This window comes from Somniosus microcephalus, chromosome 5, assembly GCF_052327205.1.
Source record: "Somniosus microcephalus isolate GS21.2 chromosome 5, FLI_Smic_1.0, whole genome shotgun sequence".
Classification (NCBI taxonomy): domain Eukaryota; kingdom Metazoa; phylum Chordata; class Chondrichthyes; order Squaliformes; family Somniosidae; genus Somniosus; species Somniosus microcephalus.
This window is the reverse complement of record NC_140991.1, coordinates 11012144-11033067: the sequence shown is the minus strand read 5'-3', so window position 1 is coordinate 11033067 and position 20924 is coordinate 11012144. Positions and strand designations below refer to the sequence as shown.

Sequence of the window (20924 nt, the reverse complement as noted above, 5' to 3'; positions counted from 1 at the left end):
GTGGATGAGTTTTCAAGGTTTCCTTTTGCTTTTCCTTGCGCAGATGTATCAGCTGCTACAGTTATCAAATGTCTGACTCAACTTTTTGTCATCTTTGGGATGCCTGCGTATATCCATTCGGATCAAGGAAGTTCTTTTATGTCTTCCCAGCTGAAGGAATACCTTCAGAGTTGGGGAATTTCTACTAGTAGAACTACCCCGTATAACCCCCAGGGTAATGGACAGCGCGAACGATACAATGGGGTGATCTGGAAGGCAGTTATGTTGGCTTTGACATCCCGGAACCTTAGGAATACACAGTGGGAAATGGTACTGCCTGATGCCCTGCATTCCATTAGATCATTGCTTTCAACGGCTACTAATGTGACCCCCCATGAAAGGCTCTTTAATTACCCGCGGAGATCTACTACGGGATATTCGGTACCTTCATGGCTTACTATGCAGGGACCTGTGTTGCTTCGACGCCATGTTAGATTGTCAAAATATGATCCTTTAGTGGAGGAGGTGGAGCGGTTGGAGGCAAATTCCCAATATGCTCATATTCGATTCCAAGATGGGAAAGAAAGTACTGTTTCAATGAAAGACTTGGCTCCTTGTGGTGGCCAGCCCTCTTCCGAGGATACTAATAATAGTCATGATTCAGATAATGTGGATGTTGTTATAGATACTACGAATGTTTCCAATCCTATTGCAGATAATTATACTTCTATTAGTCAGCCTTTGATGGATGTTCATGACCGTCCTAGTTTACTTCCTGATGGGATTTCCAATCCGGAAACCGTTGATAATCGGGATATGGATAGCCTGTCTGCAGAAGATACTTCGGTGCCTCCGGGTGTGGGAGGGCAAGGAATTTCACCAAGGTTAAGAAGGTCGACACGAACAAGATATCCGGTCGACCGATTGAAAATGGACTTTTAAATTGATAGTAATGTTTTAAAGTTGTTGAAATATTATATTTGTATTTTAGTTGTAAATAAATTAATTATAAATTGTAAAGGTTATTTAGGTTGGAGCATGTTTTAAAAAGAGGGGTGAATGTGGTGATTATTTCCTATGTTTAATAAGAAGTATTGTGATTGGTGAATGGGGTGGTTGTTCTCTGTATTAGTAAGAAGTATTGTAATTGGTTGTTTGTTTCTACCTTGAGATATATGTTGTAAACTCATTGGTAGTGGATGTCAGGTGATTTGTGGTGGCCATCTTAAATTCAGTTCTCTCTAGTCATTGTTGGAGACTGGTGTTGAAAGATGTGCGACTGGGTTTTTAAAGTTAGTAAAGCCTAGATTAGAAAGGCAAATCTATTCTTTATTTCAATGTCCCAATATATTTACTGTCTACATTCCATGTCCCAATATATTTACTGTCTACATTCCATGTCCCTGTAATGTCCGTGTGTAATTGAGACACGGACTGCAGAAGTTGGTTATAACAGGTGTTTACTGAATGGAGACAAAACTGGAACTACTATACAAAGTTACTGCACAGGCTTATATACACAGGGGTGGTCACTTCTGGTACTGCAGTATACAGGGGCTGCAGAATATAGTTCCTTCTTCAAGGTACATACACTACAATTCCTCCCCTTTTAGCTAAACAGTACATAACATTTGATTAATAATTAAATAACATTTACAATTACAGTTGCTAGATACATTAGCTGAAGTTAAGCAATTATAAATTCAGTCTTTGAGGAGGCTTCCTGATTCTGTCCGGATAACGCCTCTTTGGGGTATCAGGTTCTTCTGGCAAAGTTGATTCAGGATCAACGTCGTTGTTTGGTTCGTCTGCTTCCAATATCACCGATTCTGAGGTAGATGCAATTAGTACTTCGGTTTCATTACCAGGTGTATAGGATCGTGGTGTAGCTTTGACGTTTTCCAGTGACTCTAGAATCTGGTCAGCATGGCGTCTTACAATGCTCTCTCCAACGTCCACGGTATACATTAGAGGTCCTTGCCGTGTGCAGATCGTTCCTGGCTGCCATTTCTCTGTGCGGTAGTCCCAGGCCAAAACTGGTTGACCTATCTTGAAACTCCTGGTTGGCCTTTCATTCATATTCTGAAACTGCCTGTTCTCTACATCTCTTCTGATGTTTGGCTTAACCAAATCCAAGCGGCATCTTCGTCTTCGATTGAAGAACATCATGGCTGGAGTTTGGTTGGTAACCGCATGTGTCGCATTCCGGTAGGCAAACAAGAAGTTATCCACCTTGTGTTGTAGGGGTATGTCTTCATTACACATTGCCTTGATAGCCTTCTTGAATGTTTGAACGAACCTCTCAGCCAATCCATTGGTGGCTGGATGATATGGGGCGGATGTGTAATGCTTAACACCATTGTTCTTTAAGAACCTCCGGAACTCTTCAGACACAAACTATGGTCCATTGTCGGAGCAAATCTGTTCGGGCAGCCCATTTCTGGTGAATATGGTTCGTAAGACTCTGATGGTTTTTTCTGTGGTGGTTGAGGACATTTTTATTACCTCTGGCCACTTTGAATGTGCATCCACCGCAATTAAAAACATCGAGTCCATAAATGGACCAGCAAAATCAATGTGTACCCTTTGCCATGGAGATGAGGGCCACTCCCATGGATGTAGAGGGGCTTGTGGTGGGCGTTTTGGACCTTCTGGCATCCTGTACAGCTCTTGGTCATCTCTTCGATTTCTCTATCGATTCCCGGCCACCACACAAACGCTCTGGCTAAGTTCTTCATTTTTACCCCTCCCAGATGACCCTCATGAAGCTCATTGAGCACTCGATCCTTCAATTTGGGTGGAATTACTACTCTGGATCCACACATCAAGGTTCATAGAGTCATAGAGTTTTACAGCGCAGAAAGAGGCCCTTCGGCCCATCGTGTCTGCGCCGTCCATCAATCCCTGTCCAGTCTAATCCCATTTTCCAGCATTTGGTCCATAGCCTTGTATGCAATGGCATTTCAAGTGCCCATCCAAATGCTTCTTGAATGTTGTGAGGGTTCCTGCCTCTACCACCCTTTCAGGCAGTGAGTTCCAGCTTCCAACCACCCTCTGGGTGAAAAAGTTCCTCCTCAAATCCCCCCTAAATCTCCTGCCCCTTACCCTGAATCTATGTCCCCTTGTTATTGACCCCCCAACTAAGGGGAAAAGTTCCTCTTTATCTACCCTATCTATGCTCATCATTTTGTACACCTCAATCAGGTCCCCCCTCAGCCTCCTTTGCTCCAAGGAAAACAACCCCAGCCTGTTTAGTCTTTCTTCATAGCTGAGGCGCTCCATCCCAGGTAACATCCTGGTGAATCTTCTCTGCACCCTCTCCAAAGCAATCACATCCTTCCTATAGTGAGGCGACCAGAACTGCACACAGTACTCCAGCTGTGGCCTCACCAGCGTTTTGTACAGCTCCATCATAACCTCCCTGCTCTTATATTCTATGCCTCTGCTAATGAAGGCAAGTATCCCATATGCCTTTTTAACCACCTTATCTACCTGTTCCGCTGCCTTCAGGGATCTATGTACATGTACACCAAGGTCCCTCTGACCCTCTGTACTTCCTAGGGTCCTACCACTCATTGTGTATTCCCTTGCCTTATTTGTCCGTCCAAAATGCATCACCTCGCACTTTTCCGGGTTAAATTCCATTTGCCACTTTTCCGCCCATCTGACCAACCCGTTAATATCGTCCTGTAGCCGGAGGCTTTCCTCCTCGCAATTTACCACCCCACCAATTTTCGTGTCATCCGCGAACTTACTGATCATACCCTTTACATTCTCATCCAAATCATTAATGTAGATCACAAACAGCAAGGGACCCAGCACCGATCCCCGAGGTACCCCACTGGACACAGGCTTCCAGTCACAAAAGCAACCTTCGACCATCACCCTCTGCCTCCTGCCACTCAGCCAGTTTAGGATCCAACGCGCCAAGGCCCCCTGGATCCCATGGGCTCTTACCTTCTTGACCAGTCTCCTATGCGGGACTTTGTCAAAAGCTTCACTGAAGTCCATGTAAACCACATCCACAGCATTTCCCTCATCCACACACCTAGTCACCCCCTCGAAAAATTCAATCAGATTGGTCAGACATGATTTACCCTTGACAAAGCCATGCTGACTATCCCCGATTAATCCTTGCCTCTCCAAGTGGAGACTAATTTTGTCCCTCAGAATTTTTTCCAATAATTTCCCTACCACAGATGTTAGGCTCACTGGCCTGTAATTCCCTGGTTTATCCCTGCTACCCTTCTTGAATAATGGTACTACGTTAGCTGTTCTCCAGTCCTCTGGTACATCCCCTGTGGCCAGAGAGGTTCTGAAAATTTGTGTCAGAGCCCCTGCAATCTCCTCCTTTGCCTCACACAACAGCCTGGGATACATCTCGTCCGGGCCTGGGGATTTATCCACTTTTTGGCCTGCTAAAACCGCTAGTTCCTCGGCACACTGACAGCTGTTCTCTTCTCGGCGAGAATGCTGGCAACAGTGGTTCGCCATGTGCTGGCCATCCCTTCACCGTTAAATCATAGACCCTGGAGAGTGTCGGGTCATTTCGTGTTTCCTTTCCTATGTTTGCATTCGTCACAGGTAGACATTAGACTATGGTCGAGTGGAATATCTCCACAGGATCCACTGCAGGTGCTTCTTCCACCGTCGGCAACGGTAGGCGCGACAATCCATCAGCATTCCCATGCTGTTTAGTTCCTTTGTACTCGATGTCATATTGGTATGCCCCTAGGAAAAGGGACCACCTCGGTAGCCGTTGTGCTGTCATTATCGGGACGCCCTTCTTAGGGTTGAAAATGGAGACAAGAGGTTGATGATCAGTTAGTAGAGTAAATTTCTGTCCGTGCAGGTAGTGATTGAACTTCTTCACCCCCCACACCAGGCTGAGGGCCTCTCTGTCAATCTGGGCGTAGTTACGCTCGGCTGCAGTTAACGAGCGTGATGCAAAAGCCATCGGCCTCTCTGAACCATCAAGGGATTTATGTGACAGTACGTTCCAACGCCGTAGGGAGACGCATCAAACGCCAGTCTTATCGGTAGTGATGGGTTGTAGTGAGCCAATACTTCTCTTGAAGTGATCAGGCCTTTACAATTCTGAAAGGCCCGTTTACATTCATCGCTCCATTTCCATGCTACTCCAGTTTGTAGCAGGGCATTCAGTGGGTGCAGAATTGTGGACAAATTCGGCAAAAACTTATGGTAGTAATTCACCAATCCGAGGAATGACCTCAGTTGCGACACATTTTCAGGCGCTGGAGCCTTAACTACCGCTTCAATTTTGTCAGGGGACTTATGTAACCCCTCTTCATCAATCACGTGGCCACAGTACGATATTTGTTTCTTAAAAAACTCACACTTGGGGCGATTGGCTCGTCGCCCATGTTCTCTTAGTCTAGTGAGCACCTGCTCTAGGTTGGCAAGGTGTTCACTGTCATTTTCACCTGTCACTAGGATGTCGTCCAAGTAACACTGAGTCCCCGGAATCCCTTGCAGGACTTGTTCCATCGCTCTTTGCCATATAGCCGGAGCTGATGCTACTCCGAATACCAGTCGATTATACTGGTAAAGACCTTTGTGAGTGTTTATCATGAGATATTTCCTAGAGGATTCTTCAACCTCCATCTGCAAATATGCTTGCGCTAGGTCAATTTTTGTAAAACGTTTCCCTCCAGATAGTGAGGCGAAAATATCTATCCTCGGAAGAGGATACTGTACTGTGTGAAGGACTGGGTTCACAGTCACCTTGAAGTCCCCACAGATGCGAACCTTCCTTGGCTCCTCAGACTTATTGTTTAACGTTTTCTTCATGACAGGAACGATGGGTGTCGCCCACTCGCTCCAGTCTACCTTAGATAACACGCCTGCATTCTCTAGATTCTCCAGCTCTGCCTCGACGGCTGGGCGAATTGCATACGGTACCGGTCTTGCTTTGAAAAACTTGGGAATTGCATTCTCTTCTATTTTTATCAAGGCGGTTACGTCTTTAAGAGTTCCCAGTCCTTGTTGAAATACCTCTTTAGCGTTAGCCAAGATTTTTGACAATCGTCCAGGTGTGACGTCGTCATCCTTACCAGCCACAGTCAGTGCCTGAATGGAGTGCCAGTCTAAACTTATCTTTCTGATCCATTCACGTCCCAATAACGGTGGTCCACCATCTTGCAGTATGTAGATACAATTTCTGTATTTCCTTGCCGTTGTATTCGACAGGTACCCTTATTTTCCCTCTGGGGTATACTTTCTGCCCCGTATATGTCTTCAAGACAATGGATGTGTCTTTCAAGGGTATGTGTGAGAATAGCCGCTCGTAGTCTCGTCGATTCATGACGGTCAGGGCTGATCCTGTATCCAATTCCATTTTGACTTGGGACCCTGCTATCGTGAGGGTGACCCAAATGGTTCGGTGATCCTCTTTTGCGATTACGTTGTGTAGTTTGAGACAGCTTAGTCTCTTGTTCCCGGATTCACTATCGCTCTTCTGGTCTTCGGAACTACTGTCCGTCATCATTTGTACTTTCCTGTACTGTTCCTTAGTAGTCTTTTTGTTGTCGTTAGTCTTCTTCCCAGACCTGCAAACTCGTGCAATGTGTCCCATCTTTCCGCATTGCCTGCATATTTTGTCCTTGGACCAGCAGTCCTTCTGGTCATGGGTTGTTCTGCCGCAGCGATAACATTTTTCAAATCTCCGTGTCATTTCATGGATGCCGTATTCCTGTGGCTTTTGCTGTATTTCCGCAGCTCCCCTTGCTGCTGCTTCGTACGATACTGCCACGCTGAAAGCCTTATCTAGCGTCAGCTCTTTCTCTGAGAGTAACCTCTTCTGGGTTCCTTCACTCAGGAGTCCACAGACAAATTTGTCCCGTAGGGTATCTGCCAGTCCTGCTCCGAACTGGCAGTGCTTTGATAGCTTGCGTAGTTCCGTAAGGTAATCAGCATTGCTCTCATCTTTATGCCGAGTTCTCCTGTGGAATTTAAATCTTTCTGCTATCAGCAGCGGTGTAGGATTTAGGTGTTCCTGTAGGATATCAACAATTTCGTTAAAACTCTTCGCCGTCGGTTTGACTGGAGTGATCAGGTTCCGCAATAGGCCGTACGTTCTTGCGCCCATTAAGTTTAGTACATAGTACCGATGCCTTTTTCTCATCGGCTACTTCATTTGCCTTACGTGGTCCAGTCTTCTATTGCATTATCGAAGGCAGTGATATTGCCAGTCTTCGGCATCTTGGAGATCTAAGATGGCGCCTCCCGCGCTTTGCCTTCTTCCCCGCTGGATTAAGATGGCGCCTCCCGCGCTTTCTGCCTTTTCCGCTGCTGCCAGCGCTGTTGCTGGCGTTTTTATGCCTTGATGGCGACGCCCTATGGTCTTCGCGCGCTTCCCCCTGCGCTGCTGCCAACGCCGCTCTCCGCAGTCCCCGTGGCAAACTGCAGCTCCTCGCGGCTTTCTGCGCTTCTAATTTCTTTTATTTTAATTACTGTTCCCGTCGTCAGAGCAGACCCTATGGGACACTTCCCTCCCTCTTCTCGGGTCTGTACGCTGCCCGGCTTCGTAGCACCGGCCGCGCCGTGTGCTCTACCCTCTCTCTCCTCTTCCCGACAACGCTGCTCGGCCCCGTTGAAACGCCACCCGATCGAGCGCTAGCCCGCCGCAGCCCAGGAAGGATCAGTGTACTACCTGCCACCAGCCCGATTAGCTGGAACACCATAGACTGGATAACCAAGCCCAGCTCTCGACAGCCTCTCCTGCAAATCTTCGAATTCGATGAATCAGAGGGCGGTTGCCCACGGTCGACGCCCGTTTCTTCTGTTTGTTTTTTTTTCTTCTGGCTTCGACCTCTAATAACTTCGCTTCAGGGATGGATCCCCGTGAGGTGGTGCAGAACTGTAGGTAAGTTCGGATCTGTTCGTCGCCAATGTAATGTCCGTGTGTAATTGAGACACGGACTGCAGAAGTTGGTTATAACAGGTGTTTACTGAATGGAGACAAAACTGGAACTACTATACAAAGTTACTACACAGGCTTATATACAGGGGTGGTCACTACTGGTACTGCAGTATACAGGGGCTGCAGAATATAGTTCCTTCTTCAAGGTACATACACTACAGTCCCAATATATTTACTGTCTGCATTCTATGTCCCCAATATATTTACTGTCCGCATTCCATGTCCCAATATATTTACTGTCTGCATTCCATGTCCCAATATATTTACTGTCCGCATTCCATGTCCCAATATATTTACTGTCTGCATTCCATGTCCCAATATATTTACTGTCTGCTTTCCATGTCCCCAATATATTTACTGTCCGCATTCCATGTCCCAATATATTTACTGTCTGCATTCCATGTCCCAATATATTTACTGTCCGCATTCCATGTCCCAATATATTTACTGTCTGCATTCCATGTCCCAATATATTTACTGTCTGCATTCCATGTCCCAATATATTTACTGTCTGCTTTCCATGTCCCCAATATATTTACTGTCCGCATTCCATGTCCCAATATATTTACTGTCTGCATTCCATGTCCCAATATATTTACTGTCTGCATTCCATGTCCCAATATATTTACTGTCCGCATTCCACGTCCCAACATATTTACTGTCTGCATTCCATGTCCCCAATATATTTAATGTCCGCATTCCATGTCCCAATATATTTACTGTCCGCATTCCATGTCCCAATATATTTACTGTCCGCATTCCATGTCCCAATATATTTACTGTCCGCATTCCATGTCCCAATATATTTACTGTCCGCATTCCATGTCCCAATATATTTACTGTCCGCATTCCATGTCCCAATATATTTACTGTCTGCATTCCATGTCCTAATATATTTACTGTCCGCATTCCATGTCCCAATATATTTACTGTCTATATTCTATGTCCCAATATACTCACTGTTGCATGCTATGTATCAATTCCCTCAATTTGCACACGGTTTGCTGTTCCCATATTATGCCTCATTATTATTTGCACATTGGTTATTAATATTATGACAGAACTTGCTAGTTGCAATATTATATTTAGTATTTATATGTACTGCACCAATAGATGTACTCTTCACACTGCAATGCATTTGCTGTTTCCATGCCAGGTATGAATCTCTCCATGGTGCACACACACCGGGTGAGTCTGTACCCCCCAAACCGGGAGAGTCTGTGCCCTCCCCCCACACGCCGGGTGAGTCTGTGCCCTCCCCCCACACGCCGGGTGAGTCTGTGCCCTCCCCCCACACGCCGGGTGAGTCTGTGCCCTCCCCCCACACGCCGGGTGAGTCTGTGCCCTCCCCCCACACGCCGGGTGAGTCTGTGCCCTCCCCCCACACGCCGGGTGAGTCTGTGCCCTCCCCCCACACGCCGGGTGAGTCTGTGCCCTCCCCCCACACGCCGGGTGAGTCTGTGCCCTCCCCCCACACGCCGGGTGAGTCTGTGCCCTCCCCCCACACGCCGGGTGAGTCTGTGCCCTCCCCCCACACGCCGGGTGAGTCTGTGCCCTCCCCCCACACGCCGGGTGAGTCTGTGCCCCCCACACACGCCGGGTGAGTCTGTGCCCCCCACACACGCCGGGTGAGTCTGTGCCCTCCCCCCACACGCCGGGTGAGTCTGTGCCCTCCCCCCACACGCCGGGTGAGTCTGTGCCCTCCCCCCACACGCCGGGTGAGTCTGTGCCCTCCCCCCACACGCCGGGTGAGTCTGTGCCCTCCCCCCACACGCCGGGTGAGTCTGTGCCCTCCCCCCCCACACGCCGGGTGAGTCTGTGCCCTCCCCCCCCCACACGCCGGGAGAGTCTGTGCCCTCCCCCCCCACACGCCGGGTGAGTCTGTGCCCTCCCCCCCCACACGCCGGGAGAGTCTGTGCCCCCCACACACGCCGGGAGAGTCTGTGCCCCCCACACACGCCGGGCGAGTCTGTGCCCTCCCCCCACACGCCGGGTGAGTCTGTGCCCTCCCCCCACACGCCGGGTGAGTCTGTGCCCTCCCCCCCCACACGCCGGGTGAGTCTGTGCCCCCCCCCCCCACACGCCGGGTGAGTCTGTGCCCTCCCCCCACACGCCGGGTGAGTCTGTGCCCCCCCCCCACACGCCGGGTGAGTCTGTGCCCTCCCCCCACACGCCGTGTGAACGCCGGGTGAGTCTGTGCCCTCCACACATAGAAGATAGGAGCAGGAGTACATTCAGCCCCTCGAGCCTGCTCCACCATTCAATGTGATCATGGCTGATCATCCAAACTCAGCACCCTGTCCCTGCCTTCTCCCCATACCCCTTGATCCCTTTAGCCTTAAGAAATATATCCAACTCCTTCTTGAATATATTTAATGAACTGGCCTCCACTGCCTTCTGTGGTAGAGAATTCCACAGGTTCACCACTCTCTGGGTGAAGAAATTCCTCCTCATTTCTGTCCTAAATGGCTTACCCCTTATCCTTAGACCGCTCCTCTCCCCTCCCCCCACACACCAGGTGCCCTCTCTCCCCTCCCCCCACACACCAGGTGCCCTCTCTCCCCTCCCCCACACACCAGGTGCCCTCCCCCCCACACACACACCAGGTGCTTTCCCCCCCACACACCTGATGCCCTCTCCCCTCCCCCCACACACACACCGGGTGCCCTCTCCCCTACACACCAGGTGCCCTCTCCCCTTCTCCCCCCCCCACACACCAGATGCCCTCCCCCCCTCCCCCCCCACATGCCTTCTCCCCTCCCCCCCCCACACACCAGGTGCCCTCTCCCCTCCCCCCTACACACCAGGTGCCCTCTCCCCTCCACACCAGGTGCTCTCTCCCCTCCCCCCTACACACCAGGTGCCCTCTCCCCTCCACACCAGGTGCTCTCTCCCCTCCCCCCTACACACCAGGTGCCCTCTCCCCTCCCCCCCCACACCAGGTGCTCTCTCCCCTCCCTCCCACACACCAGGTGCTCTCTCCCCTCCCTCCCACACACCAGGTGCCCTCTCCCCTCCACACCAGGTGCTCTCTCCCCTCCCCCCTACACACCAGGTGCCCTCTCCCCTCCCCCCCCACACCAGGTGCTCTCTCCCCTCCCTCCCACACACCAGGTGCTCTCTCCCCTCCCTCCCACACACCAGGTGCCCTCTCCCCTCCACACCAGGTGCTCTCTCCCCTCCCCCCTACACACCAGGTGCCCTCTCCCCTCCCCCCCCCACACCAGGTGCTCTCTCCCCTCCCTCCCACACACCAGGTGCTCTCTCCCCTCCCTCCCACACACCAGGTGCTCTCTCCCCTCCCCCCCCACACACCAGGTGCTCTCTCCCCTCCCCCCCCCACACCAGGTGCTCTCTCCCCTCCCTCCCACACACCAGGTGCTCTCTCCCCTCCCTCCCACACACCAGGTGCTCTCTCCCCTCCCCCCCACACACCAGGTGCTCTCTCCCCTCCCCCCCACACACCAGGTGCTCTCTCCCCTCCCCCCCACACACCAGGTGCTTTCTCCCCTCCCTCCCACACACCAGGTGCTCTCTCCCCTCCCTCCCACACACCAGGTGCTCTCTCCCCTCCCCCCCACACACCAGGTGCTCTCTCCCCTCCCCCCCACACACCAGGTGCTCTCTCCCCTCCCCCCCACACACCAGGTGCTCTCTCCCCTCCCTCCCACACACCAGGTGCTCTCTCCCCTCCCTCCCACACACCAGGTGCTCTCTCCCCTCCCCCCCCACACCAGGTGCCCTCTCCCCTCCCTCCCACACACCAGGTGCTCTCTCCCCTCCCCCCCCCACACCAGGTGCCCTCTCCCCTCCCTCCCACACACCAGGTGCCCTCTCCCCTCCCTCCCACACACCAGGTGCCCTCTCCCCTCCCTCCCACACACCAGGTGCTCTCTCCCCTCCCTCCCACACACCAGGTGCTCTCTCCCCTCCCCCCCACACACCAGGTGCCCTCTCCCCTCCCTCCCACACACCAGGTGCCCTCTCCCCTCCCCCCCCACACACCAGGTGCCCTCTCCCCTCCCCCCCCACACCAGGTGCTCTCTCCCCTCCCTCCCACACACCAGGTGCTCTCTCCCCTCCCTCCCACACACCAGGTGCCCTCTCCCCTCCACACCAGGTGCTCTCTCCCCTCCCCCCTACACACCAGGTGCCCTCTCCCCTCCCCCCCCACACCAGGTGCTCTCTCCCCTCCCTCCCACACACCAGGTGCTCTCTCCCCTCCCTCCCACACACCAGGTGCTCTCTCCCCCTCCCCCCCCACACCAGGTGCTCTCTCCCCTCCCTCCCACACACCAGGTGCTCTCTCCCCTCCCTCCCACACACCAGGTGCCCTCTCCCCTCCCTCCCACACACCAGGTGCTCTCTCCCCTCCCTCCCACACACCAGGTGCTCTCTCCCCTCCCCCCCACACACCAGGTGCTCTCTCCCCTCCCCCCCACACACCAGGTGCTTTCTCCCCTCCCCCCCACACACCAGGTGCCCTCCCCCCCCCCCCCAACCACACCAGGTGCCCTCTCTCTCCCCCACCCCCCAACCAGGTGCCCCTCTCTCTCCCCCCCCCCAAAACCAGGTGCCCTCTCTCTCTCTCTCCCCCCCCAAACCAGGTGCCCTCTCTCTCTCTCCCCTCCCCCCCAACCAGGTGCCCTCTCTCTCTCCCCTCCCCCCCAACCAGGTGCCCTCTCTCTCTCCCCTCCCCCCCAACCAGGTGCCCTCTCTCTCTCTCTCCCTCCCCCCAACCAGGTGCCCTCTCTCTCTCTCCCCTCCCCCCAACCAGGTGCCCTCTCTCTCTCTCCCCTCCCCCCCAACCAGGTGCCCTCTCTCTCTCCCCTCCCCCCCCAAACCAGGTGCCCTCTCTCTCTCCCCTCCCCCCCCAAACCAGGTGCCCTCTCTCTCTCCCCTCCCCCCAAAAAACCAGGTGCCCTCTCTCTCTCCCCTCCCCCCCAAAACAGGTGCCCTCTCTCTCTCTCCCTTCCCCACCCCAACCAGGTGCCCCTCTCTCTCTCTCCCCTCCCCCACACCAGGTGCCCTCTCTCTCCCGCTCCCCCCCTAACCAGGTGCCCTCTCTCTCCCCCCCCCCAAAACCAGGTGCCCTCTCTCTCCCCCCCCCCAAAACCAGGTGCCCTCTCTCTCCCCCCTTAACCAGGTGCCCTCTCTCTCTCCCCCCCCCTAACCAGGTGCCCTCTCTCTCCCCCCCCCCCCCCAAAACCAGGTGCCCTCTCTCTCCCCCCCCCTCCCCGCCAAACCAGGTGCCCTCTCTCTCCCCCCCCCGCCAAACCAGGTGCCCTCTCTCCTCCCCCCCCCCCCCAAAACCAGGTGCCCTCTCACTCCCCCCCCCCAAAACCAGGTGCCCTCTCTCTCCCCCCCCCCGCCTAACCAGGTGCCCTCTCTCTCCCCTCCCCGACACCAGGTGCCCTCTCTCTCCCCCCCCCCCTAACCAGGTGCCCTCTCTCTCTCCCCCCCAACCCCAACCCCACCAGGTGCCCTCTCTCTCCCCCCCCCCCCCAAAACCAGGTGCCCTCTCTCTCTCCCCCCCCCAAAACCAGGTGCCCTCTCTCTCTCCCCCCCCCAAAACCAGGTGCCCTCTCTCTCCCCCCCCCCCCCTCAAACCAGGTGCCCCTCTCTCTCCCCCCCCAAACCAGGTGCCCTCTCTCTCCCCCCCCCCCAAAACCAGGTGCCCTCTCTCTCCCCCCCCCCCAAACCAGGTGCCCTCTCTCTCCCCCCCCCCCAAAACCAGGTGCCCTCTCTCTTCCTTCCCCCCCCCCGCCCAAACCAGGTGCCCTCTCTCTTCTTCCCCCCCCCCAAAACCAGGTGCCCTCTCTCTCCCCCCCCCAAACCAAGTGCCCTCTCTCTTCCCCCCCCCGCCAAACCAGGTGCCCTCTCTCTCCCCCCCCCCCGCCAAACCAGGTGCCCTCTCTCTCCCCCCCCAAAACCAGGTGCCCTCTCTCCCCCCCCCCCCAAAACCAGGTGCCCTCTCTCTCCCCCCCAAAACCAGGTGCCCTCTCTCTCCACCCCCCCCAAAACCAGGTGCCCTCTCTCTCCCCCCCCCCAACCAGGTGCCCTCTCTCTCCCCCCCCCCCAAAACCAGGTGCCCTCTCTCTCCCCCCCCCCAAAACCAGGTGCCCTCTCTCTCCCCCCCCCCCCACCAAACCAGGTGCCCTCTCTCTCCCCACCCCCACACACCAGGTGCCCTCTCTCTCCCCCCCCGCCAAACCAGGTGCCCTCTCTCTTTCCCCCCCCCCGCCAAACCAGGTGCCCTCCTCTCTTTTTCCCCCCCCCGCCAAACCAGGTGCCCTCTCTCTTTCCCCCCCCCCCGCCAAACCAGGTGCCCTCTCTCTTTCCCCCCCCCGCCAAACCAGGTGCCCTCTCTCTTTCCCCGCCAAACCAGGTGCCCTCTCTCTTCCCCCCCCCCGCCAAACCAGGTGCCCTCTCTCTTTTCCCCCCCCCCGCCAAACCAGGTGCCCTCTCTCTTCTCCCCCCCCCCGCCAAACCAGGTGCCGTCTCTCTTCGCCCCCCCGCCAAACCAGGTGCCCTCTCTCCTCCCCCCGCCAAACCAGGTGCCCTCTCTCCTCCCCCCCCCGCCAAACCAGGTGCCCTCTCTCCCCCCCCCCCCCCCGCCAAACCAGGTGCCCTCTCTCCCCCCCCCCCGCCAAACCAGGTGCCCTCTCTCCCCCCCCCCCGCCAAACCAGGTGCCCTCTCTCCCCCCCCCCCGCCAAACCAGGTGCCCTCTCTCCCCCTCCCGCCAAACCAGGTGCCCTCTCTCTTTCCCCCCCCCGCCAAACCAGGTGCCGTCTCTCTTCCCCCCCCCAAAACCAGGTGCCCTCTCTCTTCCCCCGCCAAACCAGGTGCCGTCTCTCTTCCCCCCCCCCAAAACCAGGTGCCCTCTCTCCCCCCCCCGCCAAACCAGGTGCCCTCTCTCTCCCCCCCCCCGCCAAACCAGGTGCCCCTCTCTCTCCCCCCCCCCGCCAAACCAGGTGCCCTCTCTCTCCCCCCCCCGCCAAACCAGGTGCCCTCTCTCTCCCCCCCCCCCGTCAAACCAGGTGCCCTCTCTCTCCCCCCCCCCCCGCCAAACCAGGTGCCCTCTCTCTCCCCCCCCCGCCAAACCAGGTGCCCTCTCTCTCCCCCGCCAAACCAGGTGCCCTCTCTCTCCCCACCCCCACACCAGGTGCCCTCTCTCTCCGCCCCCCCCCGCCAAACCAGGTGCCCTCTCTCTCCCCCCCCCCCGCCAAACCAGGTGCCCTCTCTCTCCCCCCCCCCCCCCCCCGCCAAACCAGGTGCCCTCTCTCCCCCCCCCCCGCCAAACCAGGTGCCCTCTCTCTCCCCCCCCCCCGCCAAACCAGGTGCCCTCTCTCTCCCCCCCCCCGCCAAACCAGGTGCCCTCTCTCCCCCCCCCCCGCCAAACCAGGTGCCCTCTCTCTCCCCCCCCCCCGCCAAACCAGGTGCCCTCTCTCTCCCCCCCCCCCCGCCAAACCAGGTGCCCTCTCTCTCCCCCCCCCCCCCCGCCAAACCAGGTGCCCTCTCTCCCCCCCCCCCGCCAAACCAGGTGCCCTCTCTCTCCCCCCCCCCCGCCAAACCAGGTGCCCTCTCTCTCCCCCCCCCCGCCAAACCAGGTGCCCTCTCTCTCCCCCCCCCCCGCCAAACCAGGTGCCCTCTCTCTCCCCCGCCAAACCAGGTGCCCTCTCTCTCCCCACCCCCACACCAGGTGCCCTCTCTCTCCCCACCCCCACACCAGGTGCCCTCTCTCTCCCCACCCCCACACCAGGTGCCCTCTCTCTCCGCCCCCCCCGCCAAACCAGGTGCCCTCTCTCCCCCCCCAAAACCAGGTGCCCTCTCTCTCTCCCCCCCCCCCAAAAACCAGGTGCCCTCTCTCTCTCTCTCCTCCCCCTCACCAGGTGCCCAGGCCCCGCCCCCTACCTGAGCCTCTCCGGGCAGCGCCCGAGCCGCTAACAGCCGCCGCGGCGTCCAGCCCGCTCACACTCGGCTTCCTGCCTCTCCTTCCGCTCATTTTGGCTAATTTTCCTTTATTGTCGTTTTTTTATTGAGGAATATCTCGCGGACTGACGGTTGGGAGCCGCCAACCCCGGCTCCTCTCACCCGCCACCGCTACCGCCGTCCCCTGCCGCTGTCTGATTGGTGGAGCCCATCCAATCGCTGCCGAGAGCCCGGGCGAAACGTCTGAGCTCCGCACGTTGGTTGGCTGGTCCCCCTGTCAATCATTCGCTGCGGCACCGCCCCTTCACGCTGCGTGGCTTCAAAGGTTTCTGGGAGTTGGAATACCCCGTCCTTCTTCGGCCTGCCGTTCAGCCCATTTTATTCACAATCATCCCATAACGTCAAAATTAATATTTTAAGGACTCCCTGGATCGCTCAGTTGTCAACTGCACAGCTGTTATTGAAAGAAAGACTTGCATTTATATAGTGCCTTTCACGACCACCGGACATCTCAAAGCACTTTACAGTCAATTAAGTACTTTTGAAGTGTAGGCTCTGTTACAATGTGGGAAATGCGGCAGCCAATTTGCACACAGACAGCAGTGTGATAATAACCAGATAATCTGTTTTTTGTTATGCTGGTTGAGGGATAAATATTGGCCAGGACACCGGGGATAACTCCCCTACTCTTCTTCAAAATAGTGCCATGGGATCTTTTACGTCCACCTGAGAGAGCAGTCAGGGCCTCGGTTTAACATCTCATCTGAAAGACGGCACCTCCGACAGGGCAGCGCTCCCTCAGCACTGCACTGGAGTGTCAGCCTAGATTTATGTGCTCAAGTCCCTGGAGCGTGTAGTGTATGTAACCGTCTACCTTTAAGAGACTATTGTATGTAACCGTTCACCTTTAAGAGAACTATTTTAGGTGTGGCACTACTTGTTTGGCTTCTGTATACGGTCATGCTGTGGCATGATTTATAGGGCAGATTCGCCCTGACCTTGGAATAGTAAAGTCCTGTTGTATGTTACTCCTGAAGTCTGTGTCGTAATTAACTGCACAACCCACAGACTTTACAGTGGCGACGAGTCCGATCGTACCCTGCGGCAACAATAATTTCAAAGCAACGAAAGAGCGTCGAAAAGAGGCAACCGCCCTCGTCATTCGGCTGGGAGAAAACTCAAGGCTGCAGCAATAGAAAGGAGGAAGACTTTAGCGACAAAAACTTCCATCAGCAACAGGCACTGACTGTCCCTTCTGCCACGGTGAGTGTGAGTAAGGGAAAGTGAAAAGAATAGCCGGAGGATAAGGGCTGGGCACTCGACCACGGTCGAGGGGGAAAAGGAGCCGGACAAAAAGTCGGGTCCAACGGCGTCGTGAGAGACCGCGACCGGCGGGAAAAGCCGGGCAGTGACCGAAGCCACGAAGCGCTGCGACCGGGAGCGTAGGCGCGGGAAGAGAGAAACTCAGCCGCAGCCGGGGAGAGAAGCACCGGACTGCGAGAGGGCTGGGAGGCGCGATTGGGGTCCGAGCGAGCGGGAGAGGCAGAGCCGACCAAGAGAGACTGCGCGAGAGCCAGTCCAGCGGCTGAACTGTCCTCCGTCAATGGGGTGTAACCAGCACCGGTAGAGCCGAGCGAGCGGGAGAGAGGCAGAGCTGAGCAAGGGGAACTGTGCGAGAGCCAGCCCAGCGGCTGAACCTGTTCGCCGTCAACGGGGTACGCAGAGCCGGTCGCCCTGCCATAAAATAAAAAAAAAAGGGAAAGCCTTGAAGCCGACGCGCAGGCTGTGAACCTGAAAGCCAGCGGCCGTCGCCCGTGGGGAAAGTGTACCCCTCCCGCCAGGGAAGAAACGCGGGAAGCCGCCATGAAGAAGACAGAAGCGGGAAACCGCCATTGAAGTGGGCGGGGAGAGAAGATAAGAGCGGGAAACCGCCATTTTCGCGGGAAAACCGCCATCTTAGAAAAAAAAAGAAGTAATAATTTAAAGAAATACTTGTGTTGTTCCCAAAGAGAGGAAGATGCCTAAGCGTGGTAACATCAACGATTTTAATTCTGAGGTAGAAGACTGGGCCACGTACGTGGAACGCATTGAGATCTATTGTGAGGCCAATAAAATAGAAGAAGATGACAAAGCTATAACCTTGCTGAACTCGATGGGCGCAAAGACATACGGGCTCTTGAAGCATCTACTAGCACCAGCTAAACCGGCGGATCAGACTTTCGATGATATTGTGGCTGTCCTGAAGGACCACTTGAACCCTACACCGTTGATGTTGGCGGAACGATTCAAATTCTATGCGAGAACGCAACGGAAAGACGAAAGCAACGCAGAATACTTGGTCGAACTGCATAGACTAGCGAAATACTGCCAGTTTGGAGGGAATCTGACAGAGGCATTGCGAGACAAGTTCGTGTGCGGGTTGGCAAAGGAAGGAACGCAAAAGCGACTACTCGAAGAGAACGACCTTACACTTGACAGGGCTGTCCTTATTGCAGCATCGCACGAAGCCGCAGCGAAGGGAACTGCGGAAATGCAGCTAAAGACAGCCGCACTAAGTGTGGATCAAATTACCTCGACAGCAACAAAATGTTATCGTTGTGGGAAGACAACACACGACCAGAACCAATGCTGGTTTAAGAACCAGGAATGTAGGAAATGTGGCAAACTGGGTCACATAGCTAAGGTATGCCGGTCAGGGAGGAAGACCAACAACCAAAGGACCAACAACCAAAGGAAGCCATCACAGGAAAAGTACAACAAGGTACACAAGGTGGCTGAGAAGAGTTCAGACGAACAGAACTCAGACTCAGACCCAAACGGCCAGGAGCTGGGTAGTCTGAGAATTCACAATGTGAGTAAGGAAGCTGACCTACAAACTATCTGGGTCATGCTAAAAATAGCTGGAATCCAAGTGAAAATGGAGTTGGACACTGGATCAGCTCTATCAGTCATAAATCGAAGGGATTACCACCGGCTATTCTCACATATACCCTTAAGAGATACCAAGTTCGTATTGCAGACATACACGGGGCATAAAGTATACCCCATGGGAAAGATAAGAGTCAAAGTGAGAGATAGGGGTAAAGAACACCCAAGAATGAACTTATACGTACTACATGAGGGAGGACCACCACTTCTAGGATGGGAGTGGATCAAGAAAATAGACATGGAATGGCACTATCTAAAAGCCATAACGAGTGAGGACTCGGTGCAGACAATCAGCTCAGATTCTGAAACGGATGACGATAAGACCAACCCAAATATGAAAGACAAGGCTGAAATGGACTTGCCGACGAAGGTTGGAAAAACGAAGGCATGCATAAAGGCTTATGCTCCAGAGAAGAACAAAGTTTCAGAACAGAACTCCACCGAACAACGACAACCTAGTTCGACAGAAAATTCTGAGCCTGTTCAAGTTACGGACATATCCATGACGGAAGAACACCGAGCTCGGACTCAAACTTATTTCAAATTACGACAACAATTAGAACAATTGAGTTACCGTCTCGTACAAGAGATGAAAACAATGAAAAAGTTCTATGACACCGAATGGGAGAATCTGGAAAGACAACAGAAGCAGCTAGCTCAAGCAGAGAGCGACCATAGAGCCATCGTGACCAATTACCGATCACATCTCCCTTATGCTGTTCAGGAGTTAGAATATTTGCAGGAAGAAGCAAATGAAGAGGAATCTTCAGGAAGCCAGGATTTTATTCCAGTTCTTCTCTACGACTCCTTACAAGCAGAGTGTGAGAAGTTGAAAGAACAGTATGAACAGGCCCAGGCTACAATTCTGGAAGGGATTAACTCGGCAACCTCCGAAAAGCTAGTTTCAGTGGAAGCATATGAGCAACTGAAGGTTGAACATGAGCAAGAAGTCCAAAGGCTGCAGGAAATTCTTGATGAGCTCAAGGCCAAGACAGACTCATCGGTAGAAGTTCCATCCATAGATGAGAAATTAGAGGTGAAAGACATGGCAGAACCTGAAAGACAAGATGTACAAGAACTCATAAAAATATTAAAGGAAACCCAAGACAAATATGGGGCGGCAATGACCGAGATTCAACAACTTGAAGAACAGATTCAACTGGGAATCCGTTCAGTGGAAGAAAAGGGAACTGTAAGAAACACAGAGACTGTAAGAATGGCCTCTGAACATGAGCTAGAGAGCATCAAGACGCAACTTCTCCGAGCGCTGGAAGCCAAAGTACAAGAGGAAAAGAAGGTGAAAGCATTGGAGGAAAAGGTGGATGAAATGGAGAAGACTCTGACCCACAGTGTTCCCGTGGAAGAGTTAACGGTCAGCCAACTCCTTCATATGCTGAAGGACAAGACTCTACAATGGGAACAATCTGAACACGAGCTTCAATCTTCAAAGGGAAGGAGTTCGGAGCTCTCAAAAGTTATGGAAATAGCTGAGGTTGCAACACAGATTTTACAGGGATGCCAAAAGTACGCTGAATCACGTCAATGTGAACAGCAGAATGTTGAAACAGCTGCTCCAGTAGAAGGATTGAATAGCCTGATCAATCAATCCCCGAGGGAAGGGGAAGTATTGAAATCACAAACGAGGTCATTAGTGAAGGATTTGCAGGAAACCCAGGAAGAGCAGGATGAATATGAACGCATGAAGAAATCTCTTCAGGAAAGATGTCTAGGGAGGGAACAACAGTCGGCTAACGTCCAGTTGGGTACGGAAGAAGTAGCAGGCCCTCTCGCTAGACTAGCTCAGGATGACACCGAATATTACCATGACCTGTTGAGTGACACTGAATATTACGAGGATCTGGTCTGCCCAGCTTGTGATGAAAACTCCCAAAGTGCAGAAATCAGGATGAAGCACTTAAAGTCTAAGGAACATAGAGAGATGGTGGCGCTACAGCTGGCAGCTGATAAGGGAGCCCCGAGAGTCTCCAAGAAGCAGAAAAGAAAAAGAAGAAGCAGAAGATGATAACCATCAAAATCATTATCACTCCTACCAGATCATGCACGTGGGCCCTACAAAGGGAGATAAATCAGTTGGAAAGTAAGGAAAATTACCAAGGCAATACAGCTGTTTGTAAAAGTCAG

The 20924-nt window shown here is 54.0% G+C and overlaps 1 protein-coding gene across 1 annotated transcript in view; it reads right to left on the bottom strand.

Moving 5' to 3' along the window:
* The window catches only part of LOC147116882 (TBC1 domain family member 20), a 135126-nt gene extending 119093 nt beyond the window's left edge, over positions 1 to 16033 (bottom strand). Inside the window, exon 1 of the mRNA XM_085987320.1 lies at positions 15837 to 16033. Coding sequence (XP_085843446.1) covers positions 15837 to 15927 — 91 coding nt within the window. The 5' untranslated portion in view covers positions 15928 to 16033. The remainder of the gene's footprint in view (positions 1 to 15836) is intronic.
* Positions 16034 to 20924: the final 4891 nt, after the last annotated feature.